Source organism: Corythoichthys intestinalis, chromosome 13 (genome assembly GCF_030265065.1).
Source record: "Corythoichthys intestinalis isolate RoL2023-P3 chromosome 13, ASM3026506v1, whole genome shotgun sequence".
In the NCBI taxonomy this organism is placed as follows: domain Eukaryota; kingdom Metazoa; phylum Chordata; class Actinopteri; order Syngnathiformes; family Syngnathidae; genus Corythoichthys; species Corythoichthys intestinalis.
The window spans coordinates 4,166,352-4,190,576 of NC_080407.1; the positions used below are offsets into that span (position 1 = coordinate 4,166,352).

A 24,225-nucleotide genomic window follows, 5' to 3' on the forward strand; every position below is an offset into this window, starting at 1 on the left:
AGGAGTTCAAGCCTTTTATTGTTTTAATATTGATAATTTTGGCAAAAAAGTCCAGAAAAAACAAAAATCTCAAAAAATTAGCTTATTTCCTCCGACCAATACAAAAAAGTGTTTTTTAATACAAAAAATATCAACTTTCATCCAATTATATCAGTTATGCACTCAATACTTGGTCGGGAATTCTTTTGCAGAAATGACTGCTTTAATGCGGCGTGGCATGGAGGCAATCAGCCTGTGGCTCGGCTGAAGTGTTATGGAGGCCCAGGATGCTTCGATAGCAGCCTTAAGCTCATCCACAGTGTTGGGTCTGGTGTCTCTCAACTTGCTCTTCACAATATCCCACAGATTCTCTATGGGGTTCAGATCAGGAGAGTTGGCAGGCCAATTGAGCACAGTAATGCCATGGTCAGTAAACCATTTATCAGTGGTTTTCGCGCTGTGAGCAGGTCGTGCTGAAAAATGAAATCTTCATCTCCATAAAGCTTTTCAGCAGATGGAAGCATGAAATGCTCCAAAATCTTTTGATAGCTAGCTGCATTGACACTGCCCTTGATAAAAACACAGTAGACCAACACCAGAAGCTGACATTGCACCCCAGACCCTCACTGACTGTGGGTACTTGACACTGGACGTCAGGCATTTTGGCATTTCCTTCTCCCCAGTCTTCCTCCAAACTCTGGCACCTTGATTTCCGAATGACATGCAAAATTTGCTTTCATCTGAAAAAAGTACTTTGGGCTACTGAGCAACATTCCAGTGCTGCTTCTCTGTAGCCCAGGTCAGGCGCTTCTGGCGCTGTTTCAGGTCAAAAAATGGCTCCAGCACACGCCTGTGCACGGTGGCTCTGGATGTTTCTACTCCAGACTCAGTCCACTGTTTCTGCAGGTTCCCCAAGGTCTGGAATCGGCTGTTCTCCACAATCTTTCTAAGGGTGCGGTCACCTCTTCTGGTTGTGCAGAGTTTCCTGCCACAGTTTTTCTTTCCCACTGACGTGCCTTGATAAAGCACTCTGGGAACAGCCTATTCACTCAGAAATTTCTTTCTGTGTCTTAGCCTCTTGCTTGAGGGTGTCAATGATGGCCTCCTGGACAGCAGTCAGGTCGGCAGTCTTGCCCATTAATGCGGTTTTGAGTCATGAACCAGGCTGGGAGTTTTTAAAAGCCTCAGGAATCTTTCGCAGGGGGGTTTTGAGTTAATTCGTTGATTGAGATGATTAGGTTAGTAGCTTCTTTAGAGTACCTTTTCATGATATGCTAATTTTTTGAGATATGAATTTTTGGTTTTTCTTTTTTGCCAAAATCATCAATATCAAAACAATAACAGGCTTGAACTACTTCAGTTGTGTGTAATGAATGTAAAATATATGAAAGTAATGTTTATCAGTACATTTCAGAAAATAATGAACTTTATTACAATATGCTAATTTTTTTAGAAGGACCAGTATATGGTTGACCACTGCATTATTCATGGTTGAAATTCAGTTGAAATATGTTAAGTTGTGAGAAGGGCAAAATTATTTCTGTGCATAAACTAGAGTTTTGATGCAATCCTTCATGATAACTTCACTTTTGATGTCTGTTTCCCCATCTTTTTTGTCTCAGCTTGCAAGTGTTTATCCTATCAGACAAGAATGCCTTGTAAACTCCTAAAAAGGGGCAGAAAAGGGCCCGCATTGTCTTCTTCTAAGATAAGGCCGACTGGCATGTGAGAACCATTAGACCGACGGCAATAAGGAGTCCAAACGTCACAGGAATGCTCGGCTGACTAACATGTGTGCGCTTAGAGCTTTTTCCTCACATTTTCCATGGGAAGATGACATTTTTTTTTGTAATGAATGATGATAGCCAAACCACTTCGAGCTCATTCGTGCCATCTGCAGCCAGCGAAAAAGCAGTTGGGAACCGAATCGATTTCACCGATTGTAATCGTCTCCAATATTTTGATCGTATTTTTGTGTTTGGAGAGATTGAATTCTCGCATGTCTTTCCCTGACAAGACACCCATGACTCCCTGAGTGGGATAATTGTCTTAACAATGTTTAGCTCGGCAGATACCAAAGACTTTGTTGGCGTAGGATAACCTTGGTCCGTAACCTTGTTAGTATAATTACAATACACACAAGGAGGGCGTGATCGTTGAAAGGGGGGGAAAAAAATGGTTAAAAAAAAGAAGGCTGAGTTTCAGACTGTGCAGGCTGTGTGTAAGAGTGTGTCAGATAAACCGACGTGACCTCCCAAACAAGTGTCCAGTGTGCGGGGTAAAGCGGCTCCTTGAGAGCCGATCATAAGACTGTCCAGTGTCATGCTAGCACACAAGTATGAGGAGTCGTCGGGCGGGTGGTTGGACAATTCCGATGTCTCGTGCCATGAGCTCTCACAAGAGTTTAGTCAGGAAATATACAAAAATTGACACGGGAAAAGCGCTTTCAAGTTTAGCACGGCATGTCGAATTTGGAATATTGGTGGGGGAAATGTTAATTTAGAGAAATGCTATCAGAGTTAATGGCTAGGATGGCATATTTTCGGAAGATATATCTGTAATATGCAGTTAAAATCTACCGTAATCTACAGTTTTTTGTTTTTTTAATTGTATCGCTATGTGCTTCGCATTAATTTGATTTTTATATTTTTAGCTGTAGTTATACTAGTTCCAGTGGGGCAAATAAGTATTTAGTGCACCACTAATTGTTCTCCCACTTGAAAATATTAGAGAGGCCTGTAATTATAACATTGGTAAATGTTAAATCATGGTGGAAAATAAGTATTTGGTCAATACCAAAAGTTCATCTCAGTACTTTGCTATGTACCCTTTGTTGGCAATAACAGAGGCCAAATGTTTTCTGTAACTCTTCACAAGCTTTTCACACACTGTTGCTGGTATTTTGGCCCATTCCTCCATGCAGATCTCCTCTAGAACAGTGATGTTTTGGGGCTGTCGTTGGGCAACGCGGACTTTCAACTCCCTCCACAGATTTTCTATGGGGTTGAGATCTGGAGACTGGCTAGGCCACTCCAGGACCTTGAAATGCTTCTTACGAAGCCACTCCTTTGTTGCCCTGGCTGTGTGTTTTTTGGATCATTGTCATGTTGAAAGACCCATCCACGTCTCATCTTCAATGCCCTTGCTGATGGAAGGAGATTTTCACTCAAAATCTCTCGATACATGGCCCCATTCATTCTTTCCTTTACACAGATCAGTCGTCCTGGTCCCTTTGCAGAAAAAAAGCCCCAAAGCATGATGTTTCCACCCCCATGCTTCAAAGTGGGTATGGTGTTCTTCAGATGCAATTCAGTATTCTTTCTCTTCCAAACACGAGAACCTGTGTTTCTTCCAGAAAGTTCTATTTTGGTTTCATCTGACCATAACACATTCTCCCAGTCCTCTTCTGGATCATCCAAATGCTCTCTAGCGAACCGCAGACGGGCCTGGACGTGTACTAGCCTTTGTTACTGTGGTCCCAGCTCTCTGTAGGTCATGCACTAGGTCCCTCCGTATGGTTCTGGGATTTTTGCTCACCGTTCTTGTTATTATTTTTAAGCCATGGATCTTGCATGGAGCCCCAGATCGAGGGAGATCATCAGTGGTCTTGTATGTCTTCCATTTTCTAATAATTGCTCCCACAGTTGATTTCTTGACACCAAGCGTTTTACCTATTGCAGATTCAGTCTTCCCAGCCTGGTGCAGGTCTACAATTTTGTCTCTGGTGTCCTTCGACAGCTCTTTGGTCTTGGCCATAGTGAAGTTTGGAGTGTGACTGACTGACTGAGGTTGTGGACAGGTGTCTTTTATACCGATAACGAGTTAAAACAGGTACCTTTCATACAGGTAACGAGTGGAGCCTTGTTAGACCTTGTATGAAGAAGTTAGACCTCATTGACAGCCAGAAATCTTGCTTGTTTGTAGGTGATCAAATATTAATTTTCCATTTTAATTTGGAAATAAATTCTTTAAAAATCAAACAATGTGATTTTGTTTTGTTTTTTCCACATTCTGTCTCTCATGGTTGAGGTTTACCCATGTTGATAATTACAGGCCTCTCTCATCTTTTCAAGTAGGAGAACTTGCACAATTGGTGGTTGACTAAATACTTATTTGCCCCACTGTACATACTGAGTTTTGATTAGATTTTTTTTTTTCATCAATTTTCTTTTAGTTTTTTTTTTCAAATATCTATCAAATCAGCTATTGGAAGTTTTATTTTGGCATAAATTTACTTTGTTAAATTAAGAGAAAAAAAATAGCTGCTGTTTTATTTCACTTTTAGTTAATTGTCCAAGTACTGGGTGCAACATTCTCAAATGTTTGTTTTGCTTTGCGAAACAATGGTTTTATTCTCTTTTTATCATTCATTCGGTATCAGATTTTTTTTTTTTTTAATTTTGCGTATCATTTAAATTTGTAGTCTTAATGTTATATATTTTACTACAAAATATTTATTGAGTACAACTTGTGTAGCAGCACGATGGTACTTATTGTCAACAAAATAATCAGAATTCAACTTCTCAGAAAAAATGGTCGCTTTGCCCAAACCGCTACTAAACTCTCTTCCCTCCACAACACACAATGGACGCTTGTGAAATCCGAGCACACCAAAAACTCCAGATGATTTATACTTAATCAAATTTCTACTCGCACATCAAGCAGGATGCGGGTACTAAATTAAAAGAAAAAAAGACTCTGTGTGTAGGCAGAGTTCCACGCCAAAGAAAACGGTGACAAATGCCGAGGCGTCAAATAAAAAACACGAATCACGTATGTGTCAAAGTTTGAGGGAGGCAGGTTGAAAGGAAGGGACTGTAGGTAAACACTCGTTAGGCCGAGTGAGCATGCAGTCGTACCTCTGCTGTGCGTTAACAATCAGCAGGCTATCGCGTCACACTCTGACTGCGATGTTTTGGAAAGGCAACACAAAAACCCACCTGGGCTACAAGCGAGACTGGCATCCAGCAGCTGATTTGCTCCGTCGGTGTAACAATGAGCCAAGAGGACCCGCGTGTACGAGCGAGATTGCATCTGCGTGCGTGTGTGCGTGGAGGTGACAGCTCCAGCCTCGAACTGACTGGCATCTGGCGGCGGCAGTTGTTTCAACAGCTGAGCTGACAACATTAATCCGAACGCACCCAAATCAAAAGGAGACAACACCTGTTCGCTGCTCCTGAGCCCAGCCAGGGAGGAGGAGAGAGGAAGCATGAATGGAGGGAAGCTGGAGAGAAGCTAGTGGATGAGGGGGATGAGAAGAGAGGGCAAGATGCCAAGGGGAAGAGGAGGGATGGTGAGGATCAGGGAGAAGATGGAAGGACAACAATCAATCCTGAAGAGCATAGGACGCTCGCCAAGCTGGAAAAGAATAGGAACTGAGGACGGGGGTGGAGATTTCGGCTTCCTGTCTCCCAACATCTGGCAACAATAAGGGCCCGGGGCCGCACCGTTGGCACCCCCCCTTCGCCCCAGGGTGCTCCACGACAACACCAGCACTTCATTTGCAGGAGCCTCCGTCTGACCGGCTGGCCATGGGTTAATTTGTGTTCTTCAAACAGACTTGTTGCTCCTCTTTATGACAAAATGATTGTGACGTACCAAATAGCAGAAATCCGTAGGTACTAATAATTGTTACCTATAAAACGCAGAGTCCCACCATGCAAATAAGGACTACGTTCACCAATCGCCTGCTACGAATCAAACCGTTTAAGGCTTTTCACATCCATGAAGGGGCTTAAATCTTGATCTGATGACATGGCTGACAGGAATGACGGCATCTGAAGATTCCAATAAAGGATTAGAAGGGTTATTACATGCCTTCCTTATCTGGGAACATGAGAGGGGCAAAATGTTATAAACAGCTCAACACTTATTAGCCACGTTTACAAGACGGTTGATTTATTCTCTATAGACGCCAATAGCTCAGTGTTTGCCAAATCAAACATTATACATCGTTTCGTTTGTTTCATGAACTAGAAAATGACATTTCTGAAGAATTGCTTGATTTTGGGGCAATTCCGGGTCACTTCTTTCAATGAAGTGTTCCGAATGAACAGAATGTAGTACAGTACAATAGTAGATTAGTACAGCTGTTGTAGGGAAGTGACTGCATTCCTATGGAATTTTTGGAGTGAAATGGGGGTGGGACCAGGGCCGGCCCAGGCCATTTGGGGGCCCTAAGCAAAGGGGCCCATATTTTTGGCCCACCATTTCGTCACAGTGTACTGTGAAACCCATCCATGCAATCCAACCCATACGTCCATATTTTGTTGCACTGCATACTTCAAACTTCTCACCCCAAATGATTGTCAGTACTTACAGTAGATAGAGCCAAACCTTTTTCTAAAAGAGGAAAGAAAGAAGTTAAGAAAGAACTTTTATTTTTTTAAGCTTGTAATCAAGTATCAAAACTCACAAAAGTCAAATAAAGCAAACTGTAGTAAACAAAAATAGAATATAAATTAAACAATTGCCAGATTGGGGGCCCCCCTAGTGGTCAGGGGCCCTAAGCAGCTGCATAGTCAGTGTATAGGCTGGGCCGGCCCTGGGTGGGACACAAAAAAGCTCGGCTTCTTCCCACTCCTTTTCGAGCTACACGTATATGTATTGTTATTATTTTGTTACAATCATCATTACTGTTTTATTTTTATTTATTTATTTTTTTCCCATACTTGTTGTTTTTGTTGTTATTGCTCGAAATAAAAATCAATCAATCAATGTACATCACCAACGAGGATCAATTTAAAAAATATCCAACGCCGTCTTCTCTCGTGCAATGTTTTTCGACTTTTTCAATATCCCCGTGAAGTAAACCGGTGGATAAGGTTTGGTGCAGAAAACTCATTAACCTTGAAGTTATTATGCAGCCCCCCCCCAAAAAAAGGAAAACATTCCACTGTCTCTCCATGGTAATGGAGAGACGGGGGAAGGCGAATAACAGAAGGGGCGAAGGAAAACAACAACAGGGCGTGCAAATGAGGAGAGTTTATGAGAAGAAGAGATAAATTGCGGATTCCCTTGATTTGATTGGAAGACACGTCGCTGAATGGAAGTGAAAGGCTGGGGCCGACGAGGGGGGCCTGTCAATTATTTCGGGATCTGTGTGACAGGCGGCTTTTGTGCGGGACAGTCTGACGTCCGCTTGCCTGGAAAACAATTTCTTCTGACTGAGGCGATGCACAAAATTGCAGATACACATATTGACCCCACCTGCCTGGTCACCAGATATGGCCACACACACACACGTATGCACATACTCAGCATGCTGCAGGACACTCACACTGTGACTCGGCCACAATAGCCAAGCTTGGAAGCTAGGGCTGATTCATGAACCTCAAGCCTTTGTCCTTAACTTAATGCCACGCCGGGAGGCCGATAACACACACACTCACATGCACACACAGACCATCAGGAAAACCGCAGGACCCTCTCTGCTCTCTCTCTAAGCCCCTTTATGCTCCTGTATCGGACAAAAGCCTCGGCACCGCTTTTTCCCAACGCACACACGGGGACACACATACTATTCATCTCCTCGATATCGCTCATCTGGACCGGGAAGAAAGGCAGAATGGGAGTTTCATCCCCACCGATTGTCTCGAAGAGAACGTCGGCGCAGGGGAAAAAAAAGAAAAGCGGACGCAAAACAATTCAATAAGAGAAGTGACTTGAATGCGGCTTTCATCGGGGCAACAATGGGCGGCCGCACAATAGGCTTCAGGTTGTCCGTGCGTGATGTCGCCGCTTTCTAATAGCACAAAAGGGAGGCGAAAACCAAAACAAAAAAGAAAATTGGATCGTCATTTGAATTGAATTGCACGCCAATGAAGTTAACTGACACTATAGTGGTGTGATCGACAGATTGAACTGGATTTTTTGGGAAGTAAATTTCACTATTAAACAGAGTAAAAATTCACGTAAAAAGTAAGTCAGAACGATATATCATTTAAACATCGCCATGGCGAAATGTGTGCGCGCGCGATAGTCCCATCGCGAGGACGTGCGATAGTTTTTATTTTTTTGAATCCACATACGCCCTGCTTTCTGCTCTGCGCACAGCCTCACACCCTCCCTCTCCCAGCTCTTTGAATCTCACAGTCACTGCAGCACTTGCTTATTAAAGTTAACGATGCTGGTATCTTTGATCTTGCCAAAGAAGCGGACATCACAGCGCAGCAGCTGTCAATCATCGTTTAACTTGTTAAACTGTTTCTGCAAGGAAGCCGCTTTGGAATGAATGTGTGTGTGTGTGTGTGTGTGTGTGGAGACGTTTGAGACATATAAATTAAATGCCAGAAGTGATCATGAGGAGTTTGTAATTTCTCCATGTCACTCCAAATGTCACAGCTAAAGTAGATAAACAGAAGTATTTAATAAAGCCAAGCATTTTCCTTCTACAGTACTTTATTCTTGTTCAAAAATGATTTGGTTGGACAGTTATGTTTAAAACTGATCATAATTATTACATTTGAAGTGCTGAAAACCATTTATTAATATATATATATATTACGGGTATCAAACAATTAAAATTTTTAATCGAGTTAATTACAGCTCAAAAATTAATTAATCATAATTAATCGCAATTAATTGCATTTCAAACCATCTATAAAATATGCCATATTTTTCTGTAAATTATTGTTGGAATGTAAAGATAAGACCGAGATGGTTATATACATTCTACATACGGTACATAAGTACTGTATTTCTTTATTATGACAATAAATCAACAAGATGGCATTACCATTATTAACATTCTGTTAAAGTGATCCATGGATAGAAAGACTTGTAGTTCTTAAAAGATAAACAAAAATAATAAATAAAAAATATAAATATATAAATAAATAAAATATATAAATATTTATAAAAAAATATAGAAAACAAATAAAAGATAATAACTCGTACAAGTTATAGAAATTTTATATTAAAACCCCTCTTCATGTTTTCGTTTTAATAAAATTTGTAAAATTTTCAATCAAAAAATAAACTAGTAGCCCACCATTGTTGATGTCAATAATTACTTACACAATGCTCATGGGTGCTGAAACCTATAAAATCAGTCGCACCCAAGTGCCAGCAGAGGGCGGCAAAACTCCAAAAAAAACACAGCAAGTAGACCTTTCACTTTGCTGTCCTTTTGATATGTTTGAGAGGGGCATTTGTGCGTTAATTGCATCAAATATTTTATCGGGATTAATTAAAAAAATTAATTACCGCTAGTTAACGCGTTAATTTTGACAGCCCTAATATATATATATGTATATACACACATTTTTCGAAATCATACTTTGGGGGAAAAAGTGAGAAAAAACATGTTTTATATGTATCTCTTTCCAATGCTAAATCTGAATGAATACATTGAGCAAACACACAAAAAAATAAAAATTTGGGGGGCGGGGTGCGCAACTTTGCGGTTTTTCACTTATCGCGGCGGGTTTTGGTCCCCATTAACCGCGAAAAACGAGGGATCACTGTACACTGTGGTCATTGTGAGTCATCCAACGTCTTTCCAAACAGCTATTCAAGTCATCTAGTGAAAATTTCTTTAAAAATAGATATATAATAAGGTTAATTTAATATCGCAATATAATATCGCAAACCCCCCCAAAAAATCGCAGCAATAGTTTTTTCCAATATCGTTCAGGCCTATTAGAAAGCGCCCCCGTCCAGGGGACTTTGCGTTTAGCGCTGTCAATGGCAGCCTAGGAGTTAAAGGTCCCCGTGGGTACTGTATATGCATTGTTGGTGTTTATTATGTGTGCTAGCACGGCACTGGAAGGATTAAGAAAAGTAAAGGGGTAGGGGGAGGCGGTCTGATGGACGGATGAACGAAAGACTGCCCCGATCCTTCCACTTATCAAGCTCCTTTTTTCCACCCTCCTTTTCTTTCTCCCTCTCCTGCTCCTTGGCAAGATGTATCCGCCCTTCCCATTGTCACCCACTGGAGTGAACGGAGGCGTGAGGGAGTCGCGGCCAGTGTGTGCTTGTCTGGCACAATGGCTTTGCCTAAGTGCTGTCCTATAAAATGCCTCAGTGCGCTCTAAAAGCAAGCCCTTGGATCCCTCACTGCCTTGGAAGTAGATGTAGTGCTGTGTGTGTATGTGCGTGTTGCGCGACATCTGTCATTGAGTTGGCATTCTCAGTATGGAGACCGGTGCCTGGGAGCACTGCGAAACGGCAAGTACGCCTTAGCCATAAAAAAAGGGGAAAAAAACAGCATTGCGCTTGACCTGCAGGTTGCCGGCGTGCCTGTAAACCTGCTGTGGAGCATCCATGTGCTATCTAAAGTGTCAGGTGAAGGCATAAAGTAGAGAGGTAAGGATCCGACCCCTTGGTGGACGCCTTCCTCGATACAGGATAAGGTATAAATCCATCTGCCAACATAACCATCAATCTGACCGCCTATCCCGTTCTAGCCATTACCCAATACATCCATGTCCAACCGCCCAACCCATCATTTAATTAAAACATCCACATTTGCATGTCGCCACCCTTCAGCCTTGCACCCACCTATACTGTATACATAACACAATAGAACAGAATTGTTGTGGAACTCAAAATCTTGACTGGACAGTTATGGACTATGCACATTAAATCATTCGTAACATCAAATATTACACAATTAGAGATGTCCCGATCGATCGGGACATCTGTAATTGTGTCTCTAATCGATCGGCATACCGATCAATCGGGTCCGATCACGTCATTTTCAAAGTATCGGAATCGGCAAAAAAATATCGGCCATGCCTTTTTTTAATATATATATATATTTTAATTAAATTGTTTTCTAATTGTATTTAACGTTACAGACATTATATGTTACACTCATCCAGAGTCTTTAGTTTTGGCTTAAGGTAGGGTTATCAAATTTATCCCGGCAATGGCGGTAATTAATTTTTTTAAAAAATGTATCACGTTAAAATATTTTACGCAATTAATGCATGCGCTGCACGACCCACTCACGTATTGTCGCGGTCAATCCGTAATGGCGCCGTTTTACCTAGATAGAGACCTAAAAGGCAGCGTTAAATGAGTAGAGTGAATTTTGGAAGCCTGTGGAGCCTTTTTTTAATTGGCTAAAGCCTTACAATCCCTCTCCCTACGATTAGAAATATCGTGGGAAGCAATGTGGGGAAGCTAGGCAATAATTGATCTTTTTCTTCATACCCTCTGTTAGTTCCCAACGCAGAGAAAATATATCAATTGGTAGCACTACGCACGGTCATGGTTCCACTTCCCATCATTCATTTGGGCATGGCTACAGTATCATTTACTGAAAGCTCAACAAATACACTAGATGGCAATATTTAGTCACAATATACAAAGTCACATTTATCCTTTAAGAGTTACAAGTCTTTCTATCCGTGGATCCCACAGAAAGAATGTTAATAATGTAAATGCCATCTTGAGGATTTATTGTCATAATAAACAAAGACAGTATTTATGTACTGTATGTTGAATGTATATATTCGTCCGAGTTTTATTCATTTTTTTCTTAATGCATTGCCAAAATATATATGATGGGGAAAAATTATCGGGAATGATTGGAACTGAATCGGGAGCAAAAAATAAAGCAATCGGATCGGGAAGTATCGGGATCGGCAGATACTCAAACTAAAACGATCGGGAGCAAAAAAACATGATTGGAACAACCCTATACACAATTAGTGTTGCACCGATACCATTTTTTGGCCCCGATACCGATACCTGGCTGTGCAGTATCGGCCGATACCATACCGATACCACCCCGATTATATATATATATATATATATAAATCACCCCCCCCCCAAAGAGCTACATAATTGGATGTGAAATCATTGCTATCAAGGCTTTGTCAGGCTGTTGCTTACCTTTGCAAAATAGGAAAAAGATTAGTACAAAGTATAATACTAGCCCAACAGTAAGAAAGTAAAAATAAGTTCATAATAATAAACTCTGAATGAACTGAGTAAACTTTTTTTGAACCTCTCAAAGGCCAAACAGTGCAACTTTCATGAAATTATTGTCACATTCTGCTGCTGTTTAGATTGTGTTTTGTTGCTGGGATGTTAGTGGGGGCGTTCCTGACGTCGCACCTGAATCCAATGCGGGCTTATCAGCGCAGCATTTAAGCACGGGTGAGCTCAGAGAAGGCTGCCGAGATATTTGCTTTGCTGATCGCCATTTGACATCTCGCACTATAGTCTCGCTACATTTGCTTGTTACGAACCTGCATTGGGTTTTTTCTGTTAGTGTGCTGCACTCGTTTGTAACCTCTACCCTGTGCAGGTATTTGAGTGTTTTTATTTTGGCTTTTTGGCTCGCTGCCTATCGTCTTAGTTAATCTTCGAGTTTTTAGTATTGAGCTCCGTCGACCTGCTGTCACGGACTCCTTTTGTTATTTCTACTATCCCGCGATCGCGTGTTATTTTTTGTTTGCAATCATTAAACCCTTGTATTTATCCCCCGCTTGTTGTCCGCTTCTAGGTCCAACCTTGTTTCCGCATTTGCGGACGCTCACAATTATAAGTAATAATAATTGACCACAGCATCCCGTCTCTCTATTAGCCTCGTTTTTTCGGGAGGGGGTGGGTCCCTTATTTCTATTTCTGAAAGGTGGCAACCCTACTTTGGAAACACTTCCCAAATTACTGTGGCGTTTCTTTCATTAAAAGACAGTAAAAGTAAAGTAGACGAAGTGAACTGACCAGAGATAGTTGCTCCGGTCCAGCGCCCTGCTTCCTCTGGATAGCAGTCCTGCTCTTGCAGGCTCAAACTCGTTGTGTTCGTTCGCGTTTCGTCTTCAAATGTTTTATCAGGTTCGAGGTATTGAAACTGGCCGATTTAACTCCACATCTCGAAACTTTAAGGCTGCAAATCTTGCATGCAGCCATTGATTTTAATTGAGGGGATTTCTATTTTGAAATATTTCCCGACCGCTGCCATGTCGGCCATGTCATTGGTCAGAAGTGGCTATTGGCCCGTTCTTATTGGTCTGGAGCAGGCCAATAGCGATAGCTGTTTGGTGTTCACGTGTCATCACACAACACAGAGACAAAGTGTAGTGAGCGCCAGGAGAAAAAAAAAAGGCTGCGGTCAAATGTTATAATAATGGACCGGTAAATGGTATCGGCGCAGTCTTTGTTGGTACTCGCCGACACCGATACCACCATTTTGGCCGGATTGGCGCCCCCTGCCGATACTAGTATCGGTATCGGTGCATCTATATACACAATACACCAAAGTATATCAGTAGCCGTTTCCTTAAGTCTTTCTGATAGCTTTCCCCTAACCTTTTTACTGCAATAATATAATGAAAACCTTGAAATTATGACTTTTAGTTCTGGTGTGCCACCCCAAAATTTTAAGTTACCCCATCTAGCCACCCCTATGAAAAATTTCTCAAAGCGCCACTGTTCACACCATGTACCCTAACACCTTCTCTCATTGTTCCGCATCCCCTCGCCCCGACAAACACATCATGTCATTATACAGACAAGGTGGTGCTGCGTTCTTAGCTTCTTCCACCTTGTTGCTCCTGAGGAATGTGTACGTGTGTGCATCCGTGCACCTGGGCTGTCGTATGTGCGTGTGTGTTTGGAGTGTATCTCAAGGGTAGCAGGTGGTCGGCGGAGTAAGACGCAAGATGAATGGAGAGCAGGGGAGTCAGTGGAGCATGGTCGGGTCGGGCCATGGGGGACAACATGGCTAGTCATTTATTAGCCGCATTGAACGCAAACTCACACAAGAGCATACAAAGCATACGTTACGAATCAACGCGTAAAAATGCGGGGATCTGGCCAGGCATATACGTATATCCTCATAGGTACTGTGTATATATTCTACCTTAGTATTCTTAGCAAGACCATTCATCTACTTTAAGTAGAGCAACACAAGCTGTAAACTTACTTTGTGTGTGACATCTTTTGTATGTGTGAAGTTTAGCTCAAGGCCAAGTCCAGTTTCCTCTTTTGGTTTGAAGGCGTTTATTGTTTTTTGACCCATTTTTTTGTCTTTGGGTCCTTGTTCTCATCCCCGCTCCTCTAAAAAGTGTGTGTCATTGATCCAGCTGGAAGCGATATGCAAGGGTCTGTGTGTGAGAGAGAGCAGTAATATTCGAGGCCTTTCATAATGATTAAAGCCTTCATTAAATTTTCATCCCAACCTGCTGTTTGCTGCTAATGGCCTTTGTGAGCCACGCAGCCAAACAATAGCTCGCCGGGCAGAGAAGACGGATTTTTATCTCGCCTTCAATGCCGCCCCTTCGCTCTCATCTCCCAGCGTCGCCCCTTTTTCCTTGTCTTTCTATTCTCTCTCTTGCCCAGTCTGGGTTTTGTGTGCATAAGGTCTAGGGAAGCTTTTGTTGGCCCATTTCATTTGAACCCAGAGACGATAATGCTCCGGGTTGGTATGTATCACCGCCTCGCCACTAATGGGGGTGGTGTCTATGAAGACGCCAGCGCTTTAGATCACTTTTGAACTATTTTACTCATTCTATACCTCTTTACACGTTCTGCCGCGTTCCTTGCCCTGGCTTACTCATAAAGATCCATTATTGTATTTTTTTCCCCCCTCCGTGCCAGTTCACGAGGTCCACTGAAGCAGCGAACAACCCAAAACACACCTCAATTACAGCTCAGCTCGTCAAACAGCAGTTTTTCCCCTCCTCCTTTCCTTTTTTGTGTGTTAGTGTGCCGTGTTTGCCACAACAGGCCTCTCTATCGACTGGAATAAAAACAAGCAGACAGCGAGAAAGCGGACCAGCGGCGGTCTTGACCGCATTGAAAAGCGCTCGAGAAAAGCCCGAAAAATAAGGTTAGCACATCACAGCTTGAAATGAAAGCCTGTTGATGCACTAGGGGAAACTATAGGCCAAACAAGTACCTACAAAGGGAGGTAAACACAGTTATTGTGTTTTATTCACTCCACGGTAACCTTTTTGGGGCGGAATGTCATGAGAAGCTGCAGTGAAACATTAGTCGGAAGTTGTTTTCGACAAACAACCAAGGCATCCACCAATAAAACATATTTTTATCAGGGGATGGACACCTGTTGGCGATCTCCTTATCGCCATTATCTGTTGCATGTAGTGACTTAAGCGCCTAGTTATCTGCCAGGGGGTAATTAGAGTTGGCCAAAGGCTAATTTTAACCCCGACTGTCAAAAGCCAAGACTTAATTTCAGACACTAAGCGATGCAGCGTCTGTGATTAGGTGTCTATCATTGGTAGACAGGGTGGCTGGCTCCGTAGCTAAGGTTACAAAGGTAGCCAGATGACAAACAAGAACCACAGAGCTAGTGGAGGGTGCGCGGGGAAGCTTCTCACAGGCGGCGGTGCTAAATATGCAAAGCTCGGTGGACAATGGGCCCATATAGCTGATGCTGTCTGGTTGCGAGGTGGAAAAAAACAACAACAAAGACTCTCGTGTGGGTTCGCAACAGAAGGAGAGAGAATGACAGAGAGAGGAGAAGAAAGCCAAAAGAGAGTGAGAGGGAGAGAAAAACTGACCTTCTGGTTCATTTTTGATCAGCTCCTCCATCTTGCGTTGTTTCAGTGTGTCCACCACGTCCGCCAGGCTACCCTTGCGTCTCTCCGGAGTTCCCAGGGCGCCAGCGGCCGAACCTCCGTCGCCGCACGGTCGAGCCCCGGCCCCGCCTTCATCTTTGCCCGGTGAGGTAGCATTGTGCAGGGGGTAAGGGCTAAGGGAGTTCACCTTGGAGCCATCCAGGTCCTGGAACGGGAGTGATATTAGAATGCTAAGTAAAGACCAATCTCTGGGGCAGTTTACATGGTGTCGCAATGACTGAGTAGCGGACTCGCCTTGCTTGCATATGGTGTCGGCAAAGACTAAAAAATCTGAATCCTGCCTCCAAAGTGGAAGAATCCGATTGCGTGGGGTGGAGGGGGGCTTCCTCGGCATGCATATCAAAAGCTCCTGCGGCGCGAGACCGCGCCATTAACGTCAGCACTAGTACACGTCACATTGGGCGTGCGCAGCGGTGCTACTAAACATTAAAAACAGCAAATATGGCGGAATGTCGGCTTTAATTTACTGTTTTAATAATATTTTTAAATGAAATATGTTGAACGTTTCAATTTTTGTGCCTTTTTGAACAAAAGAAAAATGACATTGCTTCGAGCGGGCGGGCATATTTTTTTCCGGGCTGAGGGAGCTTGGTGGGGTCATTCTCTGTTGCCCTGTAAATCTGCACTGCCCCCTAGGGCCTGGCATGAATACTACTTTGTTTTCATGCGGAATTGCGACATTGTTCAAATGCAAATTTGAAATTTTTCATATTCTCTGAGAGTCACCCTGTAAACGGCCCCTATATTTAGTTTGTCTGTTTTACCCTGAAAACCCCCGTTTACAGACATCGCGCAACCGCTTTTGTTTTAACCCAGCCATAAAACGAAGGTAATTAATTATATTAATTATTCAAAATGTCTGTCATTTTTAGCTTAGAATCATTAATTGATGTCTAATATTTCGTATGAGGAAAAAAAAAAAAAAAAAAACGACCTTAAAAAATGATTGACTCGCATATTTTAAACTTTTAAACAAATGACGTCTCAATGAAAAAAAATGGCGTCTGTAAAAAAGTCATGGATATCTACCTCATAACTATCACTAAATTGTTTATTTTTTGTTACTGTCGAATTTTCCCCGATATGTTAGATGATAAATAATCGATCCAAACAAAGAAAAATGGAAAAATAACGTTTAATTTAATGCCAGCAATATGAAGCAATTATCAGAGAATCCCAAAATTTGAAAAATAAGGTCCTAATGAAACCTTTTTTTCAAATTTGTAAAAAGAAAAGTCAAAATGAATATGTGTAATAAGCACTCAGATATCTATAACCCTTGTTTAATACTGTTTGTTTTTCTTATGGAACCTGCAGATGCATGTGTTGACCTCTGTCTCACTTCCCAAACCTCTTGGTTTTGACTCACTATTGTGGACTTGAGCACAAAACTCGTCATTAGTTGCATGAATAAGGACAATAATCTCCTTATCTTGCTCCCTTTATTCTCTCCTTTTCTCCCATCCCAGCATGACTCCGAATTTGGACTTTAATCCTTTGCCAGTTTTCGTAAGTTAGGGCACACTTTTTCCTTATTCTCCACTGGAATCTGCATTTGACTGACTTGGAGGTACTTGACAGAACCGGCACATGAAACAAAACTCTCGGACGCACGCTACCGCTTCATTACAAAGCCTTCCGCTGCTCAGCTTTGAGCGCCTTCCAATGTTACCGTACACAACTCGTAAGGCCGAGTTTCAGCGCCGCTACTTTTGTCTTGCAAGACTGTTAATGGCGCGAAGCAAAGATTTGGCACTTTGTCAAGCGGTAAATTTATGTAAGGACTCAAATCACAAAAGACTGAACAACTGGCATGACAGCTACAAAATATCATATACGGAGCCAACGGTAATGCTCTGTTCTTTGTGCCAGGCTGTCGCCGTGAATAAATATCCTGCTGTCTCTACTCACCCTCAAAACTGAGCATGAATTAAAAGCCTGATTTAATTTATAAAGTTTTAGCTTTTGGATCGGCCCTCGAGGCTTCATGAGAACAGGTTGAATGGCGAGTACAGTCCAGCCTTCAATCCAATTGAGGTGGCATTTGTTTGGAAGATTGACTTAATACCGTCTCAGCCCAATTAACAGTGACACTGAGAGGGAGCGCGCAGTCCGTTCCGCGCTGTAACAAAGCAGCTACAGTGTAGATGCATAAGAGCGCCAAGGCCGAGCAACCTGGAACGGCATCAAATTGGACACCTTTGCAGATACGGACTTCATCGAAATGCAGGAATTTTCCCAATGTTCATGTTTAGACATAGTCGGGTGTTTGGATTCGTGCAAATTTACCCAAGACGTTCCTTCAACCTATCTCCTGAGAAATGAAAAATGAAAGCAAAATAGCATTAATTTTGGCTGTGAGGACACCAGAACCAATTGAGTCAGTCAAGCTCAGCTCTTAGCCTTCAGAAGGGTCAATGGTCCACTGAGTTAATCTTTGGCTAATCCTTTCGTAGGGCGGCAAACATCACCTCGAAACCTGTGGCACACTTACTGCATACATTGTTTATGCGTGTGTGGGTGAGCGGGCACGTGATGGAGAGACAGGTCTGATGTAACTCGTGTGAATTTGGGTGGAGATCATTGGCAAATGATTAACGTGCAACCTGGAAGGGGAACGTGATACTCCGATCACAGTCCACAACTAAGTCATCGAGATAAGCAGATGACAAATATACAGTGCCCTCCATAATTATTGGCACCCCTGAAAAAGATGTGTTTTTTAGCTTCTAATATATATCTTTTTTTAATTCAAATAATATGGGACCTTAAAAGAGAAAAAAATCAACCTTCAATACAAGTGCATTCATTCAGTGGGGAAAAAATCCCACATAAAGAAAAAATTATTTGACATCTAATAATGTGTGTCACAATTATTAGCACCCCTGGTGTTAATACTTTGTACAACCCCCTTTTGCCAACAAAACAAGGTCTGGGGACTGAGATGGCCATGGGAGGAGCTTGATTTTGTGTCTGGTGAACCATTTCTGTGTAGATTTGGCCATATGTTTAGGGTCATTGTCTTGCTGAAAGACCCAGTGACGATCCATCTTCAGCTTTCGTGCAGAGGGCAACAGATTTTGATTTAAAATGTCCTGGTATTTCAAAGCATTCATGATGCCATGCACCCTAACAAGGTTCCTAGGGCCTTTGGTCTCATCTGACCAAAGCACACGCTCCCAGTTGAAGCCTGGGACCGTGTGTATTTTTGTGTGAGACCAAGATTGAGCTTTTTGGCAACAAACACTCTAAGTGGGTCTGGCATGCCACGAAAGATGCGCATGCTGAAAAGCACCTCATACCCACTGTGAAGTCTGGGGGATGGTCAGTGATGCTGTGGGGCTGTTTCGCTTCCAAAGGCCCTGGGAACCTTGTTAGGGTGCATGGCATCATGAATGCTTTGAAATACCAGGACATTTTAAATCAAAATCTGTTGCCTTCTGCCCAAAAGCTGAAGATGGGTCGTCACTGGGTCTTTCAGCAAGACAATGACCCTAAACATATGGCCAAATCTACACAGAAATGGTTCACCAGACACAAAATCAAGCTCCTCCCATGGCCATCTCAGTCCCCAGACCTTGTTTTGTTGGCAAAAGGGGGTTGTACAAAGTATTAACACCAGGGGTGCTAATAATTGTGACACACATTATTTGATGTCAAATATTTTTTTCTTTATGTGGGATTTTTTTCCCCACTCAATGAATGCACTTGTATTGAAGGTTGGATTTTTCTCTTTTTTTTCCATTAAGGTCCCATATTATTTGAATAAAAAATATATATATTAGAAGCTAAAAAACACATCTTTTTCTGGGGTGCCAATAATTATGGAGGGCACTGTAATTCGCTGTAAATACGGATGCTGTAATAATCCTTCAGATGTCATTTTTTGAGATTGACAAGACAAGGGGAAAAGGTGGCCATTGTCACTCGGAATTCCCTCCACTTGGGCGACTCTCTGGCTTTAGCTCACTTCGATCCTGTGTTTTCACACTCTGAATAAGTCAGAACGCTCAATAATTCATTAATTCTGCCTGCGTTTCTACACATACATTGTGCACCGAGCATGACGTGGTTACTGTGTAACCTAATGTACACGAATGACAGGCGGATGAGTTGACGGCAAGCTGAAGTTAGAAGTCAGGTGGAAGCTACAGAAAACTATGGAAGTGGAACAGCTTTTAACCTGTCCGGTTCAGCTGCTTGACACGAAGAATGAAGGTCTAAGTGTCCGATTGATCTAAACAGTTTTAATGTGTCGCATGGGAGAATGATATACTTCCATTTTGATCATTCAACGTACCTCGTTTATTAGGGGGAAGCAGCGAACAGGAAGGGGTTATGGGGGAACAGAAGAAAAGAGGGAAAGAGAGACAGAAGAAGCACAAGCAGATATGTTGTATATCTGCCAAGTTATGACTGTTCAAAATTTGTGGTGAAACAAAATTCACTTTCCTGTTTGGACCGCTCCGCTTCAACAAAACGTCAATATTTTTCATCAGGCACCTGAACACATGTCTAATGGCTCCCCTGAAACAGGTTTGAGGTGAATTGTTTTTTTTCCCTAGGAGGAGGAGCCAGTCTCGTAAATAAGGCCGTTTTCTGTGTACAGCAGGGGGCGCCAGGTCTAATGGGAACTATTTCAATGCCGTCATGTTCAGGCTGGGATACCTCACATACATTGCCTGATATACCAGACTCACCGCTGTTCCAGCGATTGAGTCTGGCCACCGTCCGGCGGATCAAATTCCAAGGGCGGAGCAAGCCACAGCAAACAGCGGAGTGGACCAATCAGCGACGGGCAGACGTGACGTTAAAGCGACAAGTAATTAGCGTGAGCGCAGAATGGAGAAGTTTATTCAACATAGCTAGCGCGAGCCATGTTGACTGTTGTCAATGACTTGTTTCGATGTGTTTTTGGTCATTTAAAACTGGTTTTACCGCAGATTGGAACATATTCTCGGCTCTCCCGTTCGCCATCTGTGTTGTTGTAGACACGACTTTCTGCGCGCAAGAGTGATGTTACTCGTTAAGGACACTTCACGCAAATAAATGAATCTGATTGGACGATTGATTTTGTACTTTGCTCGAGAGGCCGTTAATGGGCTGGGTCCCAGACTATTTCTCACAGTGTTTGAAAAATACAGGGAGAATAGTCTGGCTGTGCCAGGCAATCACATACATGCCAGATATGAAAAAGATTGAATGTTGTATCAAGGAGTTATCTGTCTTTTACTGAATTTGTGGTTTTGTCCAAAAAATGGCCAACTTTGGCAGCCCGCCAAGGTCAGACCCATGAATGAAAATGCACCATTGTAGGATCTCATGAGTCTCATGCACACTCTCACCAATTTTGAAGAGGATCCAACTAACTCACTGAGCGACAAGGTGTGAAATGTGTACCCTTTAAAAATTTCACATTCGATCCAAAATACCCGATTTCCTGCAGGGTTTGGAATATGGATGCAAGAGACTTTTTGGAGCAGTTTTGCACAAGGTATTGACTCCCCCAATTTCATTGCTTTACGTTGAAATAACCTAATAGGAGAGGTCTTTTTTAAAAATTCAAGGGGGCGCCACTGAGACATTTTGTCACATTTTTTCGTAACCTTGCAATATTATCAAAATTTAGGCAAAGCTGGATGTGTGTCCAAATTTTGGTGAGTTTTCATTAGAGGTGGGAATCTTTGGGCACCTAACAATTCGATTACGATTACGATTCAGAGACTCCGATTCGATTATAAATCAATTATTGATGCCCCCCTCCGCATTAAAAAAAAAAAAAGTTTTGTATATTTGTTCCAAAATTGTTCAAAAATCCTCTCAGGCTAAATAAACCAAACTCGTATTTTAGTATCAATTTACCGTTTAAAAACAGTTAATAAAATACTCAAGTCCCCATTCTGTATCAGCAGCTTTAAAGTACATTCAATTAATTTAATGTTGTGAATCAACCGTTAAAGTTGTTAAAATTGCGCCCGTTATTCCATAATTTCTCTCATGTCTACTTTCGATATGTGAAAGTTTTAAAACTGTTTTATCATATAAAGATAGATTCAAGTTAAGATTTTGCCGATTTAGGGGTATTTTAGATAAAAAGTAATTAGGTTCTCTATAACAGAGCCTTCTAGAGAAGTCTACTGCTTTAAGATGGCACCTGTTCACTAGCGCGGGAAAGTCTGTCATTTCACATCTAGTCTAGATATATGTGATATCTACCATAGCTGTATGTTGCCGTATGTTTGTAGCAACTACCAACTGGGCGCTGTTTGTAGCGGCTGACGGCCGCAGTCAGGTATTATTGTTTTTGTTTTTGTTTTTTTTTACCGAGCGGCATTAGCTGCACATGATATTTACTCTCGATCCGTTCCTCATTGCGTCCCGAAGACTGCGCTTACTGCGTTTTATTTCATTTTCATTTTGATCATTTTGTTTCATCATTTAAAGATAGATTCAAGTCAAGATTTTGCCGATTTTTTTTTTTTTTTTTTTTTTGATAAAAAGTAATTAGATTAGCTACTATAGAGCCTTCTAGAGAAGTCTACTGCTTTAAGATGGCGCCTGTTTACTAGCGCAGGAAAGTCTGTCGTTTCGCACCTAGTTCTTGGTATATGATCTAACACGGCCACTGTCTGTCATTTCACATCTAGTTTTAGATATATGTGATATCTACCATAGCCGTATGTTGCCGTATGTTTGTAGCAACGAGCAACTGGGCGCTGTTTGTAGCGGCTGACGGCCGCAGCCAGGTATTACTGTTTTTTTGTTTTGTTTTTTTTATCTAGCGGCATGAGTTGAACAGGATATTTACTCTCTGTCTGTTCCTCATTGCGTCCTGAAGACCGCGGTGACTGTGTTTTATTTCCGCTTTACCTGGTATAATTCAATAATCGGAATTTGGATGTTTGTGAATCGTTCTCGAATCTTCCACGGCCGAATCGCGTATAATCTAAGAATCGGAAATTTTGCACGTCTCTAGTTTTCGTGCATGTTCAGGCCTCCAAATTGGCCATTTTTATTTGCCCTGAAAAAAGAATAATGATAATCCTTTGCATTACAATAGGGCTCTCGCATGCTTAGTGCTTGGGCCCTAACAAGAAATACATTGAACTCCTACACTAACTATAAATAGGTTGGTGCTATCGTTAGCTAGTTGTATTTCCGATTGACACAATGTGGGAGGCTGATAACCAAGGAAAGGGGAGGGTCTGAGTGATGGTGTGGTGTGGATGTGATTGGGAGGGATGGAGTGTGCACAAATCAGCCATGTGGTCTAGAACCCAGTATTTGTGTGAATCCCTTGTGAGTGTATGTTGGCATCCTATTCTATGCTGTCTCATCGCTAATCCTGACACCGAGGTTTTCTACTTGAGCGTGTGTAATATAGAAACTTAAGAATTCCATGCATTGTCTTGACGCCATCAGTGGTGAAAAAAAAGTACTTTTTTTGTTTTTTTTTGTCACATCCTTCCTTCCTACCTTCCAACCATGCACTCCTGTTGGACAGATTAGGCTAATTCACACTTCAAAAACCCAAACGTCCCTGTGATTATGAGTTGCATCATCGCCAGCACACGCCATGCAAATGAAACGAGGCGGAGGCAGACTGGTAAAAAAGCGAGGGATGCGTCGGGGGGGGGGGTAAAAGAGAGCGCGAGGTGATGTTATTAGAGGAAATGAGCAAGTTGACAGAGCGAAGGAGCGGGGAGGGAGGAAAGGAGGCATCTTGAAGGCAGCGGTCACACCTGTCACATCCCATTTATCTAATCCAGCGCCTACTTAAAACAGACGCGCACTTTTCTTTCGAGAAAGATGTCGCGCAAACAAAACAAACAAGAATGAGTGAAGTGTGTGAGAGCGAGCGGTGGAGAAGAATGTCATCTGGTTCAACAACGAAGGTCATTTCCCAATCGCGGCAAATTAGCAGGGACAGAACAATGCTAAAGCCTGCTCCATTAGGGTTCACGTGTGAAGTGAGACAGCCTCATCCTAAAGGCTACATAAATGAAGTGTATAATCCAAGCAAGTGACACTTTGTAGCCTAACCATTTGCATCCGAGACAGAGAAACGAGAGGGAGACGTTCCAAAGTAGTGTCAGGTGCGCCGCCGCGCTCCTCAGCTAACGCGATTTGTCCAACTTTTCCTCATCAGCATGCATTTATTCCCACGTGCGAACGCTCGCCTTTTTAAACATTCCTGCCCTGTCCTCGTCGCGAGTGAGCAACTTGTGCCTTTTTGTTTGACACCCAGATCGCCCCAGGTCTGCGTGCGCCACTGCATACGCGCGGTTAGCTGCCGGTGTGGGCGGTTCTGCCTTTAGTTTGCAGATGTCAATTCTCTTCCAAATGACTGGAACAAAGTAAAAATTGCGCCTCACTCGGCTTTATCCCTTTACTGCCTCTGCAATGGAACCGAATTAAGCAACTTTTGTCTTAAGCTCATCTGCTTTAAAAACACTTAACTGAGCCAACACAGCCTCACGAAAAACACACATACCCACACTACCCCTCTATCCTTGTGCAAGGTGCACGTGTGAAGTATTTGATGCCTGGCGCGTCGTCGAGGATCAAGACACGGACAATGCGACAGTGGGAAGAGCTGGAAACAGCTGCTCGACTAAAATACATCCACACGCGCGGGCGCCGGCACATTTACGAGAATGTCACTGATCGCTCCTGCAGGGAGGTA

General features: G+C 42.5%; 2 protein-coding genes across 6 annotated transcripts in view; one reads left to right on the forward strand and one right to left on the reverse strand.

Moving 5' to 3' along the window:
* The window catches only part of sox5 (SRY-box transcription factor 5), a 158,328-nt gene that overhangs the window by 106,691 nt on the left and 27,412 nt on the right, over window positions 1-24,225 (reverse strand). For all 5 annotated transcript variants that reach the window (XM_057855942.1, XM_057855944.1, XM_057855943.1 and 2 more), the window contains exon 3: window positions 15,462-15,684. In XM_057855942.1, the coding sequence (XP_057711925.1) occupies window positions 15,462-15,684 (223 nt within the window). The remainder of the gene's footprint in view (window positions 1-15,461; window positions 15,685-24,225) is intronic.
* The window catches only part of lrmp (lymphoid-restricted membrane protein), a 322,294-nt gene that overhangs the window by 30,934 nt on the left and 267,135 nt on the right, over window positions 1-24,225 (forward strand). The window lies entirely within an intron of this gene.